The following is a 24,775-nucleotide window of genomic DNA, read 5'->3' on the forward strand; positions in this document are numbered from 1 at the left end:
GATTTTCCCCTTCCACCCCAACCGTGTTTGCGCGATATGCCATAGGGCCACCGTGTGTTGCGTCGGTCCCAACAGGTTTTTGACACGCTGTTTGTTATACAACACAGAAAGCATGCCCTCTGTCCCCAGTTGTGACCAGTCTGCAGTGTAAGCCGGATCATTTCGCGGGGCGTGGATCCACTGGTTAATTATTTTAAGCTGGGCTGCCCAGTAATATAGTTGAATGTTAGGTAGAGCAATTCCCCCCTCGTACCAACTCTTTACCAACTTGTCGTACGCTATACGTGCCGGACCATTGTTCCAGAGTAGGTTTGAGATCAGTGCCGCCACCTGTTTGAAGTATCTCGGTGTGACAAGATATGGGGTGTTTTCCAGTACATAGAGGAACCGGGGGAGCGCCATCATTTTATATAGCGCCGCTCGTCCGAGGAGTGTCAGTGGTAGGGTCGCCCAGTGTTTAACGTCAGCGCGTAGGCGTTCCATAGGTGGCTTTAAGTTTTTGTCAAAAAATTCCGTGTCAGTCTTTGTAATGACAATGCCCAGGTATTTAAAGGAGTTTGCCGTCAACGCCAGGGGGCAGCCCTCCTGCAACACCGGTTCCGGACCCTTCAGTTTGTATATTACAGACTTGGACCAGTTCAGGGTATATCCTGACGATGTCCCATGCGTGTTACAGAGATGTAATAAGGCCGGGATCCCGTTTTCCGGGTCAATCATGTAAATGAGCATATCGTCCGCATACAGGGAGATTCTATCCTCCCATCCATCCTCCCATGTGATTCCCCTGAGTAATGGCGTTGTTCTAATCAGGATAGCTAGGGGTTCTAGCACTAAGGCAAAGAGTAAAGGCGATAGAGGGCACCCCTGTCTAGTACCCCGCCCCAGCGGGAATGTCTGCGAGATGTGGCCGTTCGCCACCACCTGCGCTACCGGTTTCGTGTAGAGTAGTCTTACCCACGCTATAAAGTTCGGTCCAAAGCCCATACGAGCCAGCACCGCAAAGAGGTATTCCCATTCCACTAGATCGAAAGCCATTCTGGCATCAAGGGAGAGAATTACCGCCTTTTCCGGGAGAAGGTGCGCACGTGCCATTACCCCGTGGACCCGTCTGAGGTTCAGTGCAGTACTCCTGTGAGGCATAAAGCCTGACTGATCAGGGTGGATCAGTGTCTGCAGATGCTGTATCAGACGGTTTGCCAGTAGTTTTGCCAGAACCTTGGCCTCTACGTTTAGCAGAGAAATTGGGCGGTATGAGGTGCATTCGGTCGGGGGCTTCCCGGGCTTCAGTATGGCCACAATCGTGGCTGTACGCTGATCCAGCGGCAACTCTGCCCTATCCCGGCTCTCCAGATACATCTCTAGCAGTGGTTTGCTAAGATCGGAAGCCATCGACTTATACCATTCCACCGGTAGTCCATTGGGACCCAGCGCTTTACCCGATTGCAGCGCCTGAATCGCCAATTGAACCTCATCCATTGTCGGTTCCGCCTCTAGTTCCTGCCTTGCCTCGAGTGTGAGCCCGAGGATAGTAATGTTCTCAAGCGAGAGTGACGCCGCTGATGCAGTGATGCTATGTTCTGGGGTATATATCTCTTGAAAATGGCGCGCCAGTGTGCGTACTATTTCTTCTGGGTGTGTCTGCAGCTGTCCGTTATGTGTGTGAAGCCTCTGTATCCCTCTATTGCTACCCCCTCGCCTGTCCAACCATGCCAAAATTTTCCCGGCCTTATCACCTACATCATATATTCTATGTGCTGTGCTTGTGATGGATCCCAGGACTTTTGTCTTCAGGTGGGCCTGATAGTGCTGCTGCCGCAACTGCAGGGAGTGTGCTGTGTCGGGGGTGGGATTCGCCATGTGTGAGTTGTTCGCGTTGTGGAGTGCCAGTTCGAGTTCCGCGAGTTCCTGTCGGGACTCTCGTTTGTGACCTGTTATGGCTGCAATTGCTTCCCCCCGCAGAACAGTTTTGTACGCCTCCCATAAATCCGCTGGCGAAGAAACCGTTGCTGTATTTTCCTCAAAATAGTGTGTGGTCGCCAATTTGAGTTTCTTCCTAACCTTAGGGATCTTTAAATAGTTGGGGTATAAAGGGTAGAGTCTAGCGCCTTTCTTTTCTTTGGTGGTGAGCGACAGCAATATGGGTGAGTGGTCAGATATACCTCTGGGCAGGATGTCCATTGTGCCAATTTTCCCCAGGCCAACCCCTAGGAACAGGAAGTAGTCTATTCGCGATAGGCTATTGTGCGCCGCAGAGTAGAATGTGTATTGTGTCGCTGCAGGGTGCCGCTGCCGCCATATGTCTGTAATGCCCATTGCTTCTAGAAAACCAGGGAGCGTTGCGGTCCCTCGGGGGCGGTCCCTGATGGGAAATGTATCTAACGCGGAGTCCATTATCGCATTGAGATCCCCCCCTATAATTGTGTCTCCCACCGGGAGGTCTAGGAGGAATTTACCTAGGGCGGGCAGCGCTATATTGTGGAGCGCCGGGGGGATGTAAACGGACACTACGTTAAGGGGCCTCCCCTCCCATTGGCTGTGTAATGCCGCAAATCGGCCCTGATCGTCCATTCGGCGTTGTTCCACCATAAAGGGCGACGTCTTTTTTATAAGTATCCCCACTCCCCTAGACCCTGTCGTGAATTCCGCATGTACTGCCATTACATATCCCCGTCTATCGAGGGCCTTACAGGTTGTCCCGGATAGGTGTGTTTCTTGGAGCATGACTAGATCAGGGTTCTGGCGCTTAACTGCCTGCAGGACCAACCCCCTTTTTATTTTATCCCCCAGTCCCCTGACGTTCCATGTGAGCAGGCGCAGGGGGGGCACTGCCATCGTCGTACTAGCGCCCTCCTCGGGTGCGGTGCTCAACCGTTGGGTCATTGGATCGTGTGGGTTGTATTGTGAAGGACAGGCTGCCGGGTCCAGTGTAAGCGTACTGCTCCGCAAAAGTGCAAAGGGGTGGTGTAAGATAACTCGCTGGCTTGTACCACGTGGTGTATGTGATGACTAGTAACATGAACATGAACCGAAAAACTCCCTCGCCATCCCCCCTCCCTGCTCCCCTGCTCCACGGACACATCCCCGCCCGCTTCCCCAACTTTGCAGAGTGCTTAAACCCATTCCCAACTATCTTACTTGCTCGTGGGGTCGGTGAGTCCCCTACAGGCACCGGCTCTGCCCACCCTACTCCGCTTCACTAGGTCCAGGGTCCGTCGCCCGCATCCGGGCCAACCCATCCTCAGTCTGACCTCTGCTTGGGCCCGGCTGTCCGGAGTCAGTTGGGCGTTGAGTCCCATTGTGGAACGCCCTCGGTACATCCTCTCGTTGCTCCTCCTGCTCGGTCCGCCTGTTCGCGTGGTCCCCGTTGCGATGGTGCGGTCGATCCCTGTGTGGACGGGGGGGGTCTTCCCACCTGTCTCCCGCCGTCCAGCCAGTCCTGTGCCACTTCCGGCTTGTCAAAGAACCATGTCTTCCCTTCGGCGATAATCCTCAATTTGGCCGGGAACAACATCGAGTATTGCAGTTCTCTGTCTCTTAGCGCCTTTTTGACCTCGGTAAATGATTTCCGGCGTCTGGCCACTTCCGCCGTGTAGTCCGGGAAGAATGCCAAGGTTGAGTTCTGAACTTTTACTGGTGGTGAGACTCTCGCCGCTTGCAAAATGGCATCTCTGTCTCTAAAATTGAACAGTCTAGCCAACACAGGCCGCGGCGCCGCCCCTGGTTTGGGCGTGCCACCAGGCACCCTATGTGCCCTTTCAACGGAGAAGAAGTGCGACAAGCCTTTAGGTTGCAACTGATTTTTGATGAGATCCTCGACGTAGAGGTCCATTGCCCTCTTACCCTCTGTCTCCGGAAGGCCTAGGATGCGTACATTATTTCTCCGAGAACGCCCTTCCTGGTCATCCAGTCTGTCCTGCAAGTGCCTGGTGACCTTCTCCATACGTTCCATAGCTATTTGTAGATCTGAAGTGTCTTCCACCAGGGATTTTGTAACCACCTCCACCTGTGACACCCTTTCAGTCATTTTTTGAAAGTCCGCGCGCAGCAGGGTAACTTCGGAGGATATGGAGCCCACTGTCGTCCGCACTTCAGAGAGGGTTTTCATAATGTCCTCTAGCGTCACCTTTTTGGTCCCTTCAGTTTCTTGAGTGGCGCCCGTGGAACTGCGTCCAGGCACCTGCGATTGTCCGTGCTGGCTATAGCCGAATTTATCCAGTCTGGCCTGGGTTGATCCACTCCTTGTTCCTTTCCCCGCCATGTCTCGAGGTGTGCGGAAACCTGTCCCAGCCCCTGCGAGCACTGCGGTCACCGCGCCGTGGGCTGCCAGTCGTTGTCGTCGCGGGAAGATCCGTCCAGTGTGTCCCCCGTCTTCCTGCGGATCAAGTAGAATACCTCACTCCGGCTAATCACGGCTCCCTCCAGCCGGGGTGTTCAGCACTGCGTGTTCGTTCCACACCCCGCTGAGCCCCCCACTGTGTAGACGTCTGCACGTCGCTTCCTCCTCACCAGTCGTGCACGTCGAGTCTAGCGCTTATCTTCTGTGGCTGCACTGGCCGTGAAGCGGTCAGCTGTTCAGGGTGGCGTGTCCTAAATATCGTCGTTCGTGTGCGTTCACCACACAGTGTAGGGGCAAGGTTCTGGTCGCGTTCTGGTGGTGGTTGTGCCTAATTTTATTCAGGTAGCAGGGCCGCCGCCGGCGTTGTCGTGGTTAGTGGCCTGGGAAGACTACTGCGGTATTGTTTATGCGGCCAGGGTAGCACTCGCTACTCCCCTCTCCAGCCGGGACTAGTGTTGCTCCTGTGACCTGCCTGGATTGCTGCTTGCTCCTATGAAGCTTCCCTCTCGCCGCCTATGCCCCCCACGGGGCCCCGGGGGCACCAGTGTGCACGTGGATGTTCAGCGCCACACCTGCCTGGTAGTGGCGCCGCTGAAGGCGAGAGAGGGCTCGAGTGCTTGGAACTGCTCGCACCGACGATTTCTCACCTCCTATGGGGGGGGGGTCCGCGCCCGCGCCAGGCGCCGCCAGCAGTTCGGACACAGGCGCTGCCTCGCGGGCGCCGTTGCACTCAGACGCCAACGCAGGATTCTGGTGAGCGCCTCAGCCGGCGCAGCCACCGGTGGAGCCCCCGAGGTGTGTCCTATCTCCGTTAGCACGGGGGGGCTTCGGCGACGTCTCAGTCTGGAGGTCGGCGGGCGTCGCCGGAATCAGGCCGGTCAGCCCGCACTTCCGCCGGGGTCGACCGGTCACTCGAGGCCGGTGATGCACCCCAGCCGCAGGCCCAAAGCTCGCAGTGTTCAAGGACGCAGCTCCCCGCATCCGATTCTCGCCTGGGTCGGACCAAACGGCGCCGCTTCCTCACCGGACCCGGTCACCGCTTCTTCAGGTGGGCGAAGTCTCGGATTAATATGTCGGATTTCACATTAGGCCGTACTGCCTTAGGGAGCTCTCGGTTTACGCTGCCGCCATGCTTGGCTGCAAGCCACGCCCCTCCATAGACTTTCTTGGATGTTCTGAACGCCCTCTACTTAAAGGCTAGGCTGCATTTTTCGTGTTCTGAAGGCATGTGCTTTTCAATGAGATACGCTGGACAGTTTTGTGGGCTGTGGGTGCTCCTTCGTGTTTTCTGACGGCATTAAACGTATATATATATTTTTTTTACCAACTGGCTCCAATTTATCTTTCAATATACGTTCTGAATTCTTCCTCCCAAATTACTGCTGCTAAATTTACCCATAAAGTGCTGTAAAACTTTTCTGCCTAGAACTACGTTGCATAATGCTACCTTGTTTTTCCTTTTTGCGTTTTCTTAATTTCAACTGCTTTGTAATCTGATGAAACTAGGAAAGTGCTTGCACATACGACTTAGAATGGTGGCTCAGTACCTTTAAGTCTGTAGGACTTTAAGTCTATACTCTCTTTCCCAGTATCAAAACCCTTACTCTGACCCTTCTGTAATCAATCAATGCACTCGCACTGATTAACCACTGTTTTCAAATTAAAGGTGTGAGAAAAACAAGCTTTTTGCAGGTTTCCCCCCACTTTTTGCCCCATTTTGGAGTACTATCTGCTGGTTTTCAACTTTGAGAGTGCACTGAGGCCTGCTGTCCAGACCTCAGTGACAGTGTTCATTCCTTTTCAAAATGATATGTTTATTTGGATGACCCCAATTGACATGTACTGACTTACTTATAAGTCCCTAATATATGGTACCCAGGGCATAGAAGGTTGGCTGTCCTCACAAGCGCTGCATCACTGGTTGTGCCTCTCTGTGTGTGACAAAGTGAAAACATGACTTTCAGCTGCCATTGCAGACTGAAGAGGCTGTGCATACACTGCACCCACGACTATGTCACTACCACTAGTGTCAAATTATACAAATTACTTCACTAAATATATATGTCTCCTCTAAGGTAGACTATGAAGCCCTAAGACAAAGAGCTGTGTATTGTTAAGATGCACATATATTTTTGATATGTCTGTACAACAAAACACTAATGTGTTGATTTTTTTTTTGCAGACAGTTAAATAGCCTTATAAGGTAATTGCAAGGATAACAGTTAGCACTCCAATGTATCTAACTACTGACAGAGGCTACCTAACCATGTCATGTGCAGTATCAAATTAAACGGAACATTAAGTGTGACTTCATAGGGCAGTCGACATTTATGTCAAATTTAATGCTGGCCACTTTTTCAAAAATTGCCATTCCTTTTCCCAACTAGTCCAGTGATTTGCAGAGGCACTGGGCCTGAAACAGGTTCTGCCCACCTTGGGAGATGTGTGAACAACTCCCAGTCCGGGAACAAAGGCTGTTGCCACATTGTAGGTATTCCCATCCCCACAGGATGGGCTGCAAAGGGTGTTAGGCCAAAAGGCAAGCATTAAACGTGATGCTGCCTTTGAAGGACCGCTGAGATAAAACTCCCACGCAGGAAGCCTTTTGTTTCCCCTAGACAAGGTATGGCCAGGGCCAAGGAAGGGAAAACCGGTTTCAGAGGCAGTTTTCCATGGGCGTTCAGCCCTTGGTAGCCACACCCCGCGAGTGGGCTGCCAAAGTCCTTAGACCTAAGGAAGACCTAAGCCATGTTGTTTGTGGCATGCAAGTTGAACTCTGGGGTAGCCAGATGCCACACATCACTTTAACTGTGTAACCAGACAGAAGGGGACCTACTAGCTCATTGGCTAGTGAACGCATTGTCCCGTCGGCGCACATTACTAGGATATAATGGGCACCCCTGGCACCCAAGAAGTTAGTACTTCCTGGATTTGGAATAAGGACGAGAAGAAGACCACTTTGCACCCATTGGAAGTGCACAAGAAGAGGCTGCAATGTGTGTGCAACTGCATCTGCTGCACTTTAGGCTTGCGGAGTTTGGACCCTGTTCTGCGTGCCTGGATCGGGGAAAAGTTGACTCCCAGACCCAATTCAAAGCAGAGACTCCAAAGATTAGTTGGCTGGCCCGCAGAATAGCACTGGGTACATTAAATCTGGAAGAGCCTAAACTGCATGTCTGGTAGTCACCGCATCTGTTATGCTGCTACTGGACGTCAGGCACTCTGACGGACAATTTGGAGATAGACAAAAGTTGCACCGGAGTCTGCTGGACCCGTTGGTGTTGGTTGTGACTGGATTCGTCCACAGTGGCCAAGGTCACCCCCACTCACCTGTGGACAGAGAACTTAACAGGACTACACCTCCGTGGACCGCAAACCCAACTGGAGCATTCCTCGAGCATCTTTAAGCCTGCATCCCTCAGCATCAGGGCCACTCTGTAGAAGTCAATGGCGGTTGTCCTGTAAAGTTTGGAACTCGCTCTAAAATGCTCTGGTGGCAAGGTAACTATCCAAAGATTTCTTTTAGGCCTCCTAGACCTCTATTCCGTCTGATTTGGTTGCCAAACCCAGGTCGGAGTCTCCGAACTGAGTGTTACAAACCCTCAGAAACTTTTTTAAAGTTTACAAATGTTTGCCTTGCCAATACTTGTTTTTGGATGATGTCAACGTTTTTAAATGCTTTAAAAATTCATATCGCTAGAACCCCCTCGTGGATTTTGGTCATCAAGGACTCTAAACGTTTATTAAAATGTGCTCAATTTGTATACATGGTTGTTATGTCTCTTTCTTGTTGTGTGACTTCCTTATGCTTTACACATTGTTCCTTTGCTAAGCATTGTTGCTCAGAGACGGAGCTACCCAGGTTTAGCTTAAAGTTTTCAAATGATCACTGGACCCAAGTCGGATTTTGTAAGTGTATTGCATGATAAGGCCTCACAGCCATATCATATAGTACAAGCAGATCTTCACAAAAGAGAACTAGTGAGGGTGCACATAGGCTCAGAGATGAGGCTGTGCTGCAAATAACATACCGATGTGTACATAGTACCAGTGCTCAAAAGCTCTATATTAAAGCACGGGGCAGTGATGCATATACATACATATTAGGCTTAATGTCTAAGAATAAAGGAATTCACATAAAGAGAACGTCTTTTCTATAGCACATTGCTATCTCTTCAGTGTCCTCTTAGTGCTCAATTCAACAGTTAGGAGAATTAGGTCTTAGAAATGCATAGAAAAATTGCTGCCCAAGAAAGTTAGGTGGTGGCAGGATTTGGCCAACCTTTTATATATTTCTCCAAGGAATGCACTTCTACAAAAATATGATTGGGAGCTTTGAAGTTGTCGTCAAATTATGGCATAAGCAAGAATTGCTTCGAGCTTAAGGAGGAGAAAGAAGAGGAAAGACCAACATGCATCGCTTGTTTATCAATAAACTCTGATTTCTCACTGTATAGGAGATGGAAAAGACAGGCCTAGGGCAGAATCATTCCGTGTCTCCAAAGATCCTTTGCAGAATTAGAGCCCCTAGTGGGGTTTTCTACTTTAAAATTTCTCTTTTTGGGTCATAACGCTGGATTGTACTAATGAGCACAAGTCCAATTGAGACAGAAAGATTTTGGCGCATAATACATATATTACTTTATATGAACCACATAGACTATTTTGAAAAACAAAGGGCAAACATATTTACTCATCATTATCCTGGCTCAGTTTCGATAGGCGAAAAATTGGGATACGGTTCCAAGTGATTAAAAGCATATTTGAAAATTCAGCTACAGTTGCTGGCAATTTGATTCCCATTAAATTCTTAGTGGTAACTTCATCGTGGTGAGTCATTAATTACACAAAATAGGATAACTTGTATGGTGTAGCAATTCTTTATTTATCCTGTTGGGGAATATTGATAAATAAACAGGAATATATGTTACAGATTTTTCTAAAATAAGCACCATGGATCCATACCAGAATTGGATGTTTACGAGGATGGTCTTGTTACATTAGATGTGCTTTGAGGTCACATTTGAAGATCTAGAACAAGTTTAAGAAAAGGTTTTCTAAGATGTGCATTCCAGTAACTCATATTGAATATCAATAGGGTGCACAAGGGATCATTTGGGACAGAGGGAAGGTTTCATTTAGAACAGTTTGCTGTAAGAGACCGGGTGCGGTACGTAATGAGCTGTGAAAGTAAGAAAGAGTATCTTTTTTTTAAATACCAGTGCGAGTAGTTTGTATTGCGGTCCTTATTTGTTTGAGAGGCAATTGCTTTGTTTCTGTAGAGGGAGGTGGGTCTGTGGTTGAAAAGGGTCATGTTTGCAAAATTGATTATACACTTTAAGGGCGAGAACTATTGGGCTAGGGGGCTGAATAGTAACAGTTACAAGTCTTTGAGTGTGTCAAAATTGGTTTTGGTGTGATTAAGGAAGGTGTTCACGACTAATGGGAGCAATTAATATCACCCCCAAGAATCCTTGGAGATGTTTTAAGTGTACTGGGGTGAAAGATAATCGGAAGAAAGATGCTTTGGGGTTTGGAGTTTGTGAAGTAGATTACCTTTTAATGTAGTGAAATAAGACGAGGGACCAAAAATTCAGGGTCGGATTGCTCTAAAGCAATTCGTTATTTTGACGGTGTTGTGTGAATGAGGCCTAACAGAGTAGAATCTGTATCATCTGCATACATAAGGAAGTAAAACCAAAACCAAAAGATTAGACCTCAATAAGGGTTGGAGGTGGTTGTGATTGTGGAGAGAGAGAAGAGAGGGCCCAATAGAGCTCCTTCAGAATTGCCTACGGGGCAAGGCATAGGTGAAGACCGGGATGAGCATCAGAAAGCTGACCGTGACAGCAAGAGAAAAGAGACAAACAATTTGAGAACAACCAAGAGAGGCAAGTGTGGTGAGTAGAATTTGGTGCCTTGTGTTCTTGAATGGTGCATGAAAACCATAAGGATGAGTACAGAGGACAGATGATTTTGATAAGCAAAATGTATACATTTTAAAACATGTCCATGGAGTGAGTGAAAGTGGCAAAACCAGAGTGTAATGGATTGGTAGGACTCTGGACGAAAGTTTACAAGGATGTTACAAGAATTGTAAAAAAATAAGGGGGGTAAAATATAGGGAATATATTGGCAACACTGAAATAAGATCATGACTGGTTGAGCTTATAAGGGTAGGCAGCCCAGTGTCACAGCTCAGAAGAACTGAGTGTCTGTAGTGTTTTGCTATCTGATAGACTTCTAGCTGTAGATTCCTTACCTTAGAATTATCCCCAGGCATCAACTACTGGATCTGGAAATTTCTTGTTAGCAGTACCCCTGCGTGTTGGTAGGCGGCGTCGATCAGCTCCGCGTGGCGTTGTCTGCACCACAAGTGACGTGTGGGGTGCCTATACAGGTGCCAACCCACCACGCTGATGTCAGTGCTTTTATTTCTACACCAGTCAGTGCAGATTTGGAGGGAGCTACCTGTCAGTCACTTTTTGACGGAGCTTTTTCCAACGCTTTGTCAACGTTTTTTGAGAGTTCTTTGCCTGGTTTGGCAAGGATGTCCACTAGGAAGACCAGCTTCAAGCCCTGCAGTGTCTTTCATAGGCAGATGTCGTTGATGGACCTGCATCTTGTTTGCCTCTGGTGCCTGGAATGCGACCTAGACACAAAGACCTATTGACGCGACATTCACCCCAAGGCGTTTAGGAAGCGGTCCCTCAAGCTCCTTGCTGCCCAACAAGCGCTGCCGCGACGGTCTCTATCCCGGTCGAGAGGAAGGTCCCAGGATTGAATGTGGAGTCCAAGATCTTCATCGCATTTCAAGTTTCCGTGCCACCGGGTAAGTCCCACAAGAAGAAAAAAGAGTAAAACGTCAAAATGGTCTTCGACTTTACCTCATCTGGCTAGACGAGGGAGTGTTTACATTCGATGCCTGGATTCAACCGGGTCGGCTCTGCACTTGCCAGAGCGACGCCCTGCTCCGCTCCAGGAGTTTTATGAGGCTTTGTGTGACATATTTGCAAAGCCCATCCCCCCACCTTGGGTCCCATGGGTTTGGTAGGGGCCCAAACTGGTTCCACGCCAGCAGTGCCTGTCCCGATGCCAATGCTCTGGGTGTTGTCCTCATTCTGATCCCTGACTCCAACACACAGCCTGAGGAACATTGTATGACACCGACTCTGGCACCAACTGAAGCCATGCCTTCCAGGCTGAGGACTGGGAGGAGTCGCTGGATCCTGACGAATATCAGCCCTTAGATCTACAAATGGACTGGTGTGAGGACTTGGCGGAGGCCAGTGGTCTGGACACTTCTCCAGATACTGGAATGCTTTCTATCCCTATCGTGGCTACACAGGAGAGAGCTCCCTTTGCAATGATGGTGAGGAGGGCGGCTGGAGTCTTTGACCTTAGCCTGCCCTCAGTGGCAGTCAAGACGAGCGTCTTGACGAAGGTTCTTCAGCCTGGATGGAACCCCTCAGAACTGCTTCTCCCATTGAATTAAGCATCTGAAAGAGACAAGTTAGTGATAGATTCCTTACCTTAGAATATCCCCAGGCGTCAGACTGGATCCGGAAAGTTTTTTGTCAGCAGTACCCCTGAGCGTCGGAAGGTGGTGTGCGGCTTCGTGTCCGTCTCTGGCGTTGTATGCGCTGAGATGACATCATGGAGACTACTTAGGAGCCACCCATGCGCGCTGACGTCAGTTCTTTCTTTTTCCACACCAGCAAGCGCAGATCCGGTTAGAACACGTACCCTAGTCAATTTTTTAATAACTTTTTTGAGACTTTTGTCTCTACTTCTTTGACTCCTGGTGCCACATAAGGATGCCTGGGTTTTAATCCTGCGGGGCCTGTCGCCGTACGATGTCGGTGGCTGACCCCCATGGCGTCTGTCTCTACTGTCTGGAACGCGACCATGACCTCCGGTCATGTTCCGACTGTCTGGCCATGGCACTGAAGGCTTTGCGGGAGCTGTCCCGAAAGCTGCTGGAGGCCCGGCAGTTGTCTCCGCGCTGTTCAAGGTCCAGGGGTCACTCGAGGGACCGACCGCGGAGCCATCACCATCGCTCCTCGGGGTTGAAGTCTGAATCGGGTAAGAGACGTCCTACGAAAAAGTCAAAGAAGCGTTTGCGCTCATAGAAGTCCCCCCGTCGGTCTCCGGATGCGGCCGAGGGGGCCAGGGGTACCTCCCCCGTGGCTCCGTTGGAGCCTGTGAGTCCCGCGGCCTACCCACCTTATCTGGGTCCGTCTGCGACTCCGGCCCAGGTGCAGGATTTTCTTGCTGCTTCGGACCGCCTTTTCAGGCCTCGGGCTCCCACCGGCTCGCCTTCGGGTCCCGCGATCCCAGCTGAGGGCCCTTCCTTGCCGCCCGCTCTGCTACCGGCGCCGGCCCCGATGCTGCAAGGTCCTCAGCCGGCGGCTCCGCCGCGGCTCTGTTACCAAAGCCGCAATGGGCTTTGTTCTTCCCAACTCCGCCCTTGCCCAAGGTTTCCGGACAATTTTGCTCCGGGTTGGGACCGTATTTGGGACATGGAGCCGGATCGGCGCCGACCGGCGCAGTTCCCGGCACCGCTGGACTATTTGTATTCCCCTGTCCCTCCCCCGCCACAACAGCCTGTACCACGGGCAGCGGAGGTGGGGGACGACTGGGAGGGGTCTGAGGACCCTCTTGCACGGCAGTGCGAGTCTGAACAGGAGTGGGTGGGGGAGTAGGAGGATGCAGGTGGCCTTGACCTCTCCTCTGAGCCTGGTATTCGGTCTCCTCCTGCTGTCCTAGACATATACTGTGGTGCTTCATAGAGCAGCTGAGGCCCTTGACCTTGATCTGCCTACTGTCACTCTCAAAACCAACCTCCTCACTGAAGTTCTTCTTCCGGCGGCAAGCTCTATGGAGCCTCTGCTTCCATTCAATGAGGCGTTAATGGATGTTTTGATGGGCACCTGATCTAGACCAGCCACAGGGGTTCCTGTGGATAAGAACGTAGCCAGGCATCATCGCCCTGCACCGGGTGACCCTGCTTTTTTAATGAACTACCCCACTCCGGAGAGCCTGGTCATCCAGGCCTCCACTTCCCAAAGCGCATTCCCTACCGCACCGCCGGATAAGGATTCAAAGAAGCTTGAGTAGTTTGGCAAGAAATTGTTTTCCTCTGCCAGCTTGGGGCTGCTGTCAGTGAACACTGCAAGTTTCTTGGGTTGCTACTCTCACGCTGTGTGGGACACTGTGGCGCAGACGCTGCCTCAGTGTCCGGAGGAGGTTCAGGCAGGACTTTCCCAAGCTGTTGCTGAGGGGAAAGACTCTGCAAAGTTCGCCATCTGGTGTGGGCTGGACACCGCGGATTCTCTGGGTAGGGAAATCTCCATGACAGTGGCCCCCCATCGCCACGCTTGGTTACGGGCCACTGGGTTTCCAGGGGATGTTCAGAGTTAACTCATGGACATGACCTTTGATGGTACTCACCTGTTTGGCGATAAGGCAGACATTGCGCTGGAGCGTTTTAAGGACTCTCGGGCTACGGCCAAGTTCTTGGGTCTCTCCACCACGCGCCCAGCCACGTCTGCTTGTCGTTCCTTTCATGGCCACGGAAGGGGCGCCTCAACACGTTCGGTCAGCCAGAAGCCTGCACAGAACCAACCTCAGCGCGGCCGTGGACGTATTGGTAACCGTGGTGGCACTGGAAGCCAGCGTGCGGGTCAGTCCACATCCGCTCCCACAGCATCCGCCTCAAAGCCTTCCTAGTCCGAGCTTTAGGGTGCACCCCACGCCGGTGGGCGGCAGGATTCAACATCACCTCCCCCACTGGAGTTCTGTCACCTCGGACATGTGGGTGCTGCAAATCGTCCGAAGGGGCTACTCCCTCCCCTTCGAGTCCTCCCCCCCAGCCCTGCCACCTCCGTTCCACCGCATGTCTGGGGATCACTTTGCGCTTCTCCAACAGGAAGTCATTGCCCTCTTGGCCAAGGGGGCCATGGAGCAGCGCGTTCCTGGGCCAGAAGTAGGACGTGGTTGTTATTCCCACTACTTTCTGGTCCCCAAAAAGGAGAAAGGGGGCCTGCGCCCCTTCTTGGACCTCAGGAACGCCAATCGCTTCCTCAGGAAGAAGAATGAGTTTGAGTTTGAGTTTTAAAATATTTATAAAGCGCACTTTCACCAGCGGTTTCATGGCGCTGCAACAGACAGATCCCCAGAGGAGGAGTAACAGAGAATAAGAAGAAGAGAACGAAAGCAGCAAGCGACCTAGTTGAAAGATTTAGCAAATAGATGGGCTTTGAGTTTTTTCCGGAATTGAGTTTAAAGAGTTAGAGATCTAAGCTCTAGAGGCAGGGAATTCCACAGGACTGGGGCAAGGGTCGCAAACTTCGATCCTCCCCATTTCTTCCTCCGGAAACGGGAGACTGACAGCAGGGATTGGGTGGATGATCGTAGTTCCCTAGTTGGAACATAGGGAACGATCTCAGATGTGATAAAGGCCGGAGCCGCGCCCAGTCGTGCTTGAAAGGTGATAGAAGCAAGCTTAAACTGGACGCGTTCACGGACAGGGAGCCAGTGTAAGGATTTAAGAAGGGGTGTTACGTGGTGGGATTTTGGAAGATTGAACACCAACCGTGCCGCCTGGTTCTGGATCAGCTGCAAGCGCTTTAAACAATATGCAGGAATACCTGCATATAAGGCGTTGCCATAATCCAGGCGGGAAATAACCATCGCCAAGATGATCAGTTTCAAGGCATCAAAGGAAAAAAAACGGGATACCTTGCGGATGGTGCGTAGTGACAAAAAAGAAGAGGACACCACAGAACTAACCTGGGAGTGAAGAGTGAGCTGGGAGTTCAGTTTGATACCTAAAGTTTTAACTGAGGTAGAAGGGACCGGGGGAGAACCTTGGGAAGGGGGCCAGAAAAGAGGAGACCAGGGACTGGAGCAACCACCTGTCAGCACCAACTCGGTCTTATCCGAGTTAAGTTTCAGGTGGTTGTAGTTCATCCAGTCCCGGATAAAAATCATAATGGACTGAAAGTTTGAAATGGAAGCAGAGGAAGAAGACAGATTGAAAACAAGTTGGAGGTCATCCGCATAATTGTACACGCTGACCTCCATTTGCTGCAACGAAAAAATGAGGGGGGCAATATAGAGGTTAAACAAAAGAGGTGAAAGGGAGGAACCTTGGGGGACCCCGCACTGGACTTTCCGGAAGTCCGCAGAAAAATCACCCAGGCAAACAGCCTGGGTGCGGTCCCTCAGGAAGGAGGATAACCATACCAGGGCGGTACCCCCGATCCCCGCCGCCCTGACACGGGAAAGTAAGATGGTATGGTCAACCGTGTCAAAGGCGGCTGAGAGATCGAGGAGGACCAAAGCCTGGGCCTGGTTGGTATCCATTCCCTCCCTGAGGTTGTCAAGGACCGAAAGTACTACGGACTCCGTAGAGTGTGCGGGGCGGAAGCCGGCCTGGCGGGGAGCCAGAACCCCATACTCCTCCACAAACGTGCTCAAAGACTTGGTAACATGGCGTTCGAGCACCTTAGCCAAGAATGGTAGGAGGGAGATGGGGCGATAATTGGCGGGGACCGAAACGTCTGCGCCGGGCTTCTTTAAGATGGGAACAATAACAGCTGTTTTCAGTGAATTGGCTACAACCCCCTGGGAAAGAGAACTGTTAAGGAAGTGAAGAGGGGATCTGGACAAGTTGTATAAATATGGCGAAGAATGTGCGCGGGGCAAGTATCCAGTGGGGAGCCAGATTTGACCAAGGGGATTATCGAGGTCAAGGATTCCTTAGTCAGGAGGGGAAGGGCATCGAGTTGTCCCTTGGGTGGAGGACACTGAGGGTCAACAAAAGTCGGGGAGGGTGAGGGAATGTTGGCTTTAATAATAGCAATCTTCTCAATAAAGAAATTATTTAAGGAGTGACAGAGGTCCTGGGAAGGGGAGGGCTTAAGAGATGTCCTATCGGAGAATGCCAAATTATGGACTATCGAGAAAATTTCCCTCGGCCGACTCTCAGCTGTAAGAATCTTAGAGGAGAAGTAGGCCATTTTTGCCACCAGAATGGCCTTCTTGTATTGAGCCAGAAGAGTGGTAAACTCAGATCTGAGTAAGGGACAATAATTCCTCCTCCAGGCACGCTCGGCTCGGCGTACCGCTAGTTTGATGGTCTTAAGATCCTCGCTAAACCACAAGTTCAAGATGTTGGCTCGGGTCTTGGCTGCTCTCGACCCTGGAGACTGGATGGTAGCGTTGGACTTGCAGGACGCATATTTTCATATCCCCGTCCTGCCGGCCCACCGGCATTACCTGAGGTTCACGGTAGGCCATGAGCATTTTCAGTTTGCCTTGCTCCCCTTCAGCCTTACCAGTGTTCCTCGGGTGTTCACGAAAGTGATGGCGGTGGTCGCAGCTCATCTACGTGGATCAGGTTTTTCAGTCTTCCCCAAACTCGACGACTGGCAGTTGAAGGCGGGCTCGCCCCAGGCACTCGTCTCCCACCTCAGACTACGGCCGACCTCCTGCTTTTGCTGGGGTTCTCCATCAACATGCCGAAGTCGCACCCGAGTCCCTCTCAGAAGCTCCCCTTCATCGGAGCGGTACTGGATTCGACGCTGTTTTGGGTTTATCCTCCCGAGCAGCGAGTCCGAGCTATTCAGGCTATGATTCCGATCTTTCAGACTCTATCCCAGGTTTCGGTCGACCCTCAGGCTCCTGTGCCTGATGGCCTCCTGCTAGTGCAACATGCCAGATAGCATATGCGGGCTCTGCAGTGGGACCTGAAGTTCCAGTGGGCACAGCATCAGGGCAACCTGTCCGATCATGTCTTGATCTCGGAGGGCACTGCATGACAATTGCAGTGGTGGCTTGCGAATCGCAATTGGGTCAATGGCAGATCCCTCTCCCTTCTCCAACCGGAGCACACAGTGGTGACGGATGTGTCCCTCCTGGAATGTGGCATCCACTTTGGAGAGGCGGAGATAAGAGGCCTCAGGTCTCCGGCAGAGTCCCGGCTCCATATCAACCTTTTGGAGCTTCGCATGATTCGACTTGCACTGAAAGCATTCTTTCCCTCTGTCTGGGGAAGTGTAATGCAGGTGTTCAAGGACAACACCACCGCCATGTGGTATTGCAACAAATAGGGCTGGGTGGGGTCGTAGACCCTATGTCAGGAGGCTCTGCGCCTCTGGACATGGCTAGAACATCAAGGCATTACCTTGGTGGTTCAACACCTGCAAGGTTCTCTGAACGCCAGGGCGGACGAACTGAGCCGCCGGTGCGTGATGGATCACGAATTGTGTCTGAACTCGGACGTGCTGCAAGGTCTCTTTCTGCAGTGGGGAGAGCCTTGGTTAGATCTATTCGCCACCGAAGAGAACAAACAATGTAATCAGTTCTGCGCGTTGGAATTTCCAAGGCGGCACTCGCTCGGCGACGCTTTTCGGCGTGAGTGGAGCTGCGGTCTATTGTACGCCTTTCCTTCCGTACCACTTCTGCCCAGAGTGCTGAAGAAGATTCGGCGTGACCGGGCCCAAGTCATCCTTGTGGCTCCGGATTGGGCATGAAGATACTGGTATCCCGAGCTACTCAGCACGGCGATCGATCCCCCGATCCGACTGCCTCTTCGCGAGGATCTTCTGTCGCAGCAGCAGGGGACGGTCCACCACCTGAACCTGTCCAGCCTCCAACTTTATGCGTGGAGATTGAGTGGCGACAGTTGACCGCTTTCGATCTTCCTCCCGAAGTCTATGATGTCATTCTGGCAGCCAGGCGTCCCTCCACTAAAAGGGTATCCACCTGTAGGTGGAACATATTTCTGGCATGGTGCACAGCAAATGCTGTGGATCCCCTTTCTGCCCTTTTTCCTCTTTCCTAGGTCCTTTCGTTCCTTCTCTCTTTGGCCCAGCAGGGCTCTGCTCTGGGCCCTATCAAAGGTTATCTTTTGGCAATCTCCGCCTTTCTACGGCTTCCAGATCAGCTTTCTCTTTTTAAGTCCCCGGTTGTTAATCGCCTCCTCAAAGGCATAACATACAGGCTTCCTCCTGTGCCTTTCATAATGCCTCAGTGGGACTTAAATCTTGTCTTGGCCTTTCTGATGTGGTGTCCCTGTGAGCCCCTTCATCACTGTCCATTACGTCTTCTCACTCTCAAAACGGCTTTCCTGGTAGCTATCACCGCTGCCAGAAAAGTGAGCGAGCTCCAGGCTCTTTCTTCTAAACCTATTTTCCTTTCTGTTCATCCGGACAAGGTGGTTTTAAGGACCCGTCCTTCTTTCCTGCCAAAGGTTGCCACGCCCTTCCACATCGGGCAGACCATCACTTTGCCTCCCTTCTTTCCGCCTACGCATCCTTCAAAAGAGGAAGAGAGGCTCCACCGCCTGGACCCTAAACGTGCGCTCTCATTGTATCTGAAACGCACACAACAGTTCCGGGTGGATAACCAGCTCTTTGTTGGCTACGTGGGCGCCAAAAAAGGTCGGGCCGTGCACAAAAGGACCATCTCTCGGTGGGTCGTTCTGTGCATCAAAGCATGTTACTCATTGGCTAAGAAGGAGCCTCCTGTGGGGCTGCGTGCCCATTCTACCAGGGCAACGGCAGCTACTACTGCCTTGGGACGCGGCGTTCCCTTGCGGGGCATTTGTCAGGCAGCTACGTGGGCCTCGCTGCACACGTTTACCAAGCATTATTGCCTTGACCGCCAAGTCCGGAGAGACGGCTTCTTTGGCCGTTCTGTTCTCCGTGACTTTCTGGTGTAATCTTGTTCGCATACCCACCACTGGGGTTGGTATTGCTGGTGTCTGTTTCAGATGCACAAGTTACTACTTGTGTAGCGATATATCTGTAAGAGACATTAGTTAGTGATAGATTCCTTACCGCCCCACCCATCCTCCCCGTTCTGCGAACTGATTTCTAGGGTTAAGGTAATCCCTTTCAGGGCCCTAGTTTCATGGTACCAGTGGTCAGGTTATTGCATGGCTCTGCGTTCCTGGTGCGGAAAGTCGTGTACAGAACTGACGTCAGCGTGCATGGGTGGCGCCTAAGTAGTCTCTGTGATGTCATCTCGGCGCAGAGCCGCACGACGCCACCTTCCAGCGCGCAGGGGTACTGCTGACGAAAAACTCTCCGGATCCACTCTGACGCCTGGGGATATTCTAAGGTAAGGAATCTATCACTAACTAATGTCTCTTACAGATATATCGCTACACAAGTAGTAACTTGCGGACGTCCTGCTTGGGCCCTGGTCCAAGCACAGCACAGGGGTTCCTGTGAACAGGAAGATTGCCCTCCACTGCCTTGACGCAGGGGACCCCAATTTCCTCACACAACACCCCACCCCAGAGAGCTTGGTTATCCAAGTAACTACCTCCCACGTAAATCTTGGCACATTCTCTGCTGCTCACACTTCCTGAGAAGGCTAGACACCTTAAGAAAGATGTTTTTTTCCACCAGCCTAGCACTGCGGTTCGTGAACACCTCATGCCTTATTGGCCTATGCTCTATGGGATTCGGTTGCACAGGTGCTGCCCATGGTCCCATAGAAGGCTCAGCCCATGGTCTGCCAGGCTGTTGCTGACAGAAGAGATGCAGTAAAGTTCACGTTCAGATGTGGACTGGACTACTGACTCACCTGGCAGAGTGGTTTCTTAGACAGTGGCCTTATGGTGTCACATCTGTCTGAGGACAACTGGCTTTTCAGGGGATGTCCAAGCATCATTTATTCGCATGCCTTTTGATTGCTTCCTTCTCTTTGGAGACAAAGCGGATTCATCGCTTGAGCACTTAACGGGCAGCAGGGCTGCGGTCAGGTTGTTGGGCCTCTCGCCACCCCCCCAATCAACATTTCACGGCCACAGACTGCCAGTTTCTTGAGATAGTATCATCCAGTGTTTTCTGATGATGTTTTTGAATGCTTTGCTTTAGGTTGAATATTTTGACACAATCACTACTCTTGTGTTTTTCTTTTTAGTGGTTTGTGTTAGCAAATCCTTCCTATTTTTCTGAGCACATCTTAGTTTGGCATCATCCAAACCCTGATGAAGGCTAACCATTAGCCGAAATGCATTGGAGGATTAACTATTGAGTATAAGGCTGGATGCCATTGATTTGTTTTTGAATCGATTGAAGATATGAAAATAAGACGAAGATAAAAAATAAAGAACTTTGGAACATGAAAGTTTTGGATTTGGTTTAGAATATTCACGTTTCCAAACAGTGAAGAACTTTACAACCCCTCTATTGGGATTTAGCTGTGACTGGGGGACGTCACCCAATCAAGGGTCACGCTATTCTTGCATATATCAGTACTCCTTGACGGAGAGTACACCCTAGAGCACGCAACAGCCGATTGAACTTAAGTTAATTTAGTGTGCAAGCGTGACACAAAACTATTGTTCACCAAGGTGATGGCAGAGGTTGCAGCAGAGATCAGGGATGCCAGTCTTCTCCTACCGTGATGACTGGCTGTTGAAGGCAGTCTGTTCCCAGGCTGTTGTTTCCCACTTCCAGACTATGGCGAGTCTCCTGCATTCACTGGAGTTTAGTATCAATGTGCCAAAGTCACACCTGACTCCCTCTCAGACGCTCCCCTTCATCGGAGCTGTAGGTGCAATTTTGGGCTTATCCTCCTGAACTGCGAGTCCATGCTATTCAGGCTATTATATTGATATTCAGCCTCTAACTTGGATTTTGGTGAGATTGACTCCAAGGCTGCTGTGCCTTATAATCTCCTGCTTGTGGCACATACCCACTGGCAGATGCAGGCTCTGCAGTGGAACCTGAAGATCTAGTGGGCGCAGCATCCGGGAAATCTCTCTGGCATGGTGGTCCAAATCTCAGAGAGCTGCACACGATCTGCAGTGGTGGTTAGCGAACTATGATTGGGGCAATCAGATCTGGCATTGGTGACGGATGCATCACTCTTTGGATGGGGCGGATATCTGGGAGAGGTGAAGATAAGAGGCCTCTGGTGAAATCTGGGCTCAATATCAGCCATCTGGAGCTCCAGTCGACTTGGCTGGAACTAAAAGCCTTTCTACCCTCCATCAAGGAAAGGCTCGTGAAGGTTGTCACGGACGACACCACCGCCACGTGGTACTGCAACAAGCAGGGTGGGTTGGGATCATGGACTCTTTGTCAAGAGGCCCTGTGTCTCTGGACAAAGCTGGAACATCAGGGCATTTCCCTGGTGGTTCAACACCTGGATGGCTCTCCGAACGCTATGGCGGACCAACTTAGCCAAATATGCCTAGTAGGTCACGAATGGCGTCTCCATCCGGAGGTGGTGCAAGGTCCCTTTTAGCAGTGGGGAGAGGCTTGGTTAGATCTGTTCGCCACCGCTGAGAATGTGCAATGTCAGCTGTTCTGCTCGCTGGAGTTTCCAAGGCGGCTCCTGCTTGGAGACTGTTTTCATCTCGAGTGACGCTCAGGCCGCCTGGACGCCTTCCCCCCCATACCACTCTTGCCCAGAGTTCTCAAGAAGATCAGGAACGACCAATCCTAAGTCATCCTTGTGGCTCCTGACTGGGCTTGGAGAGTTTGGTATCCCAAGCTGGCAAGAATGGCCATCGGTCCTCTGATCAGGCTGCCCCTTCGGGAGGATCTTCTGTCGCAGTTGAAAGGATGATTTTCCACCCGTACCTGTCAACACTTCACCTTCTTGTGTTGAGATTTAGCAGCGACAGTTGACCGCTTTTGACCTTCCGCCCGAAGTCTGCAATGTTATTCTGGCAGCCAGGCATTCTTCCACCAAAACTGTGTATGTTTGTTGTTCAACCGTGACCTTTTGAGAGAGTTCCGGGTAGATGACCAACTCTTTTTGGGGTATGTCAGAGCAAAGAAGGGAAGGGTCGTGCAGGAGCAGGCCAGCTCCCGACGAACGTGCTCTGCATTAAAATCTGCTACACGATGGCCAAGAAGCAGCCCACTGGGGATTGCATGCTCATTCCACTAGGGCCAAAGCTGCGACCACTGCGTTAGCACCCGGAGTACCGGTGCTGGACATCTGCCAGGAAGCAGCGTGGGCTTCTCTGTACACATTCACAAAACACTACTGCCTGGACAGTCAGTTCCTTCTGGACTGGCACTTTGCCTGTTCAGTCCTGCAAGTCATTTTGGTATGAAATTATTTTGCATACCCACCCCCGGGGAGGTATTGCTTAAGTATCTATTCTAGGGTAAGGAATCAGCGGCTAAAAGTCTCTCTCAGATGAACAAGTTACTTACCTTCGGTAATGCCTTATCTGGTAGAAACTCCATCTAGCTGCAGATTCCTTTCCGACTCACCCACACATCCTACCTGCTCTGCAAACAGATTTCTTGTAACAGGTTTGTCCTTTGCAGGGCCCTAGTTTTCCACACCAGTGGTCAGTGTTCTTCATGGGTCCACGCTTCTGGTGTGGAAAGTCGCTAAAAGAAACGGATGTTAGGTCTATGGGGTGGCGCCTATAATAGGCACCTTACACGTCACTTCTAGCACAGATGACTCAACGTGTAGCCGATTTACGCCACCTACCGGCGTGCAGGATAGTGCTCATTAATAATTTCCAGATCCAGTCTGACACCTGGGAATAATTCTAAGGTAACAAATCTGCAGCTAGATAGTCTCTACCAGATAAGGCGTTACCGAAGGTAAGTAACTTATTTGTTACGTTGTTTGCCAGATTGTAGACCCCTGCCTGAGCTGTTTATACAATTTGGATCTCAAAACAACACAGAAAATACAGAAACAAGTATAAATTAAACAAATGCATAAATTAAAAAATATTTTATTTAATTCACAAAAATGGCAGGCAAAAATCGGAATTAGTTTTAAAGGGGTGATTGCAGCTTTTCAAAATGTACTTTAATTTCTAAAAGATTAAGTGCTAGACTCTAGTTCCTAATGTGTTCTCTCTTTTTGTCAGCACACACCAGCGCTTCAATGTGGTTATATCACATGCAGCCTGCTCCTTCCAGCCCTCTTTAACCCGAAGTGTGAATTTCTCCTGTAGACAAAGCAGTGTTTTTTAAAGATAATGAAATCCAAATGTGCCTCATAAGAGAATGGTCTAGCAGTGATCCTCACATGGCTTCCTCTGCAATGGAGTGGACTTTTTCGTACCATTAAGGTGCTAGTCATTGGCAAAAATTGATTTTGTTTCCTAGCTGAGGCCAATTTTTTTTGTCCCCTGCAACTGCCCGTGCACTGTATAGCAGTATTTCCCCTTCTGTGTTCACTGCCTAGCCTTCTAGACAGCCCCAAAGAAAATTATTCTTCCTTCCCAAAGTACAATAGCTGCCACAAAGTGAGACCTCTCCTCCTTTCCTGTGTTAGTAGTTTCCGTTCACAAAAGTGAGATTGTAAGATTTTTGCGATTACATTCAGTGGGATATCAAATGAGTGCCTCAGTGACTCGGAGTGTTATTTTTGATGAGACTGAAATGATTTTTTCACATTTTTTTTATATTTAGAAACTGTTGGATTGACCGAACAAAATTTCATTTTGTCAATAGAATAGGTTTTACATAGGCAGAATAGGAACAGCGTTGGCCTGATTACAAGAGTGTGTCCCTTTGTGGACATGAGCAGGATCTCTTTACATGCTGATTCATCCTTTACTTTGTTTCCCACCACAGTGCAGTTCAGTGTGATTGGTTTAAGAGAGGCAGGTAATTGTACACTGGGACAGGAGTACATTTTTGGAAGTTGTACTGAATGACCTTGCTTTCAGAAATTGCTTTAGGGACATTCATTATCCTATAAAATGTTAAAAAATGTTTTATATCTATTTATCTAGGATGATGACGACAACATACCTGCAACTCAAAATCCTCCAAGTATACTCCTGCATGAGCATGGGACAGGGTTCTGCTTTGATTCTAGGTAATGTATTACCCAGTTTGCATAGTAAATGTATTGTTTGTATCATTATATTATAATTGAACACGAGACCAGAAAATTTGATTTAGATTAGTCTGGTGGTTTATTCCAGAGTGAATCATTACTCTTCCACTAAGGAGGACTGTTAGCACTGCACCTCATTCCAAACAACTCTACGGTATTTTAGGGAACTTTAAAAAGAAGAAACAATTTTTAATTTCCAAAGTTTTAGAGTGACACAACATTTGCCAATAATTATAAAGTTTGGAGAAGTTAGTGACCTCACAAGAAATTGCAAGAGCATTTAGTGTGTGTGCCTTGTGTGATGAATGTTAAATTCAGCATGCGTACGCTTGTGTGTGTGTCCCCACAACCCCAAGGAGTGAGGGACAGTCAGCTGCTCTCTTTCATCATATCCATAGTAATTTTGCCTTTGGAACGCATTGCTCGTCTGTTATAGATACCTTATATTTGCTCTGTTTCTGGTCTTGGCAGCACATTATAGTGATTTTCTTCTCCACTTTGAGATGCCAATCTTTTACCACTCTTGGAAAGGGATTCATAAGAAGACAGAATACTTTATTTTATATTTCACATAGGTCAAAT

General features: G+C 50.1%; 1 protein-coding gene across 10 annotated transcripts in view; it reads left to right on the forward strand.

Moving 5' to 3' along the window:
• TAX1BP1 (Tax1 binding protein 1) overlaps positions 1–24,775 on the forward strand; it is a 702,037-nt gene that overhangs the window by 656,967 nt on the left and 20,295 nt on the right. For all 10 annotated transcript variants that reach the window (XM_078663492.1, XM_078663483.1, XM_078663485.1 and 7 more), the window contains one exon: positions 24,087–24,172. In XM_078663492.1, the coding sequence (XP_078519618.1) occupies positions 24,087–24,172 (86 nt within the window). The remainder of the gene's footprint in view (positions 1–24,086; positions 24,173–24,775) is intronic.

The sequence above is a fragment of the Lissotriton helveticus genome, chromosome 10 (genome assembly GCF_964261635.1).
Source record: "Lissotriton helveticus chromosome 10, aLisHel1.1, whole genome shotgun sequence".
In the NCBI taxonomy this organism is placed as follows: Eukaryota; Metazoa; Chordata; class Amphibia; order Caudata; family Salamandridae; genus Lissotriton; species Lissotriton helveticus.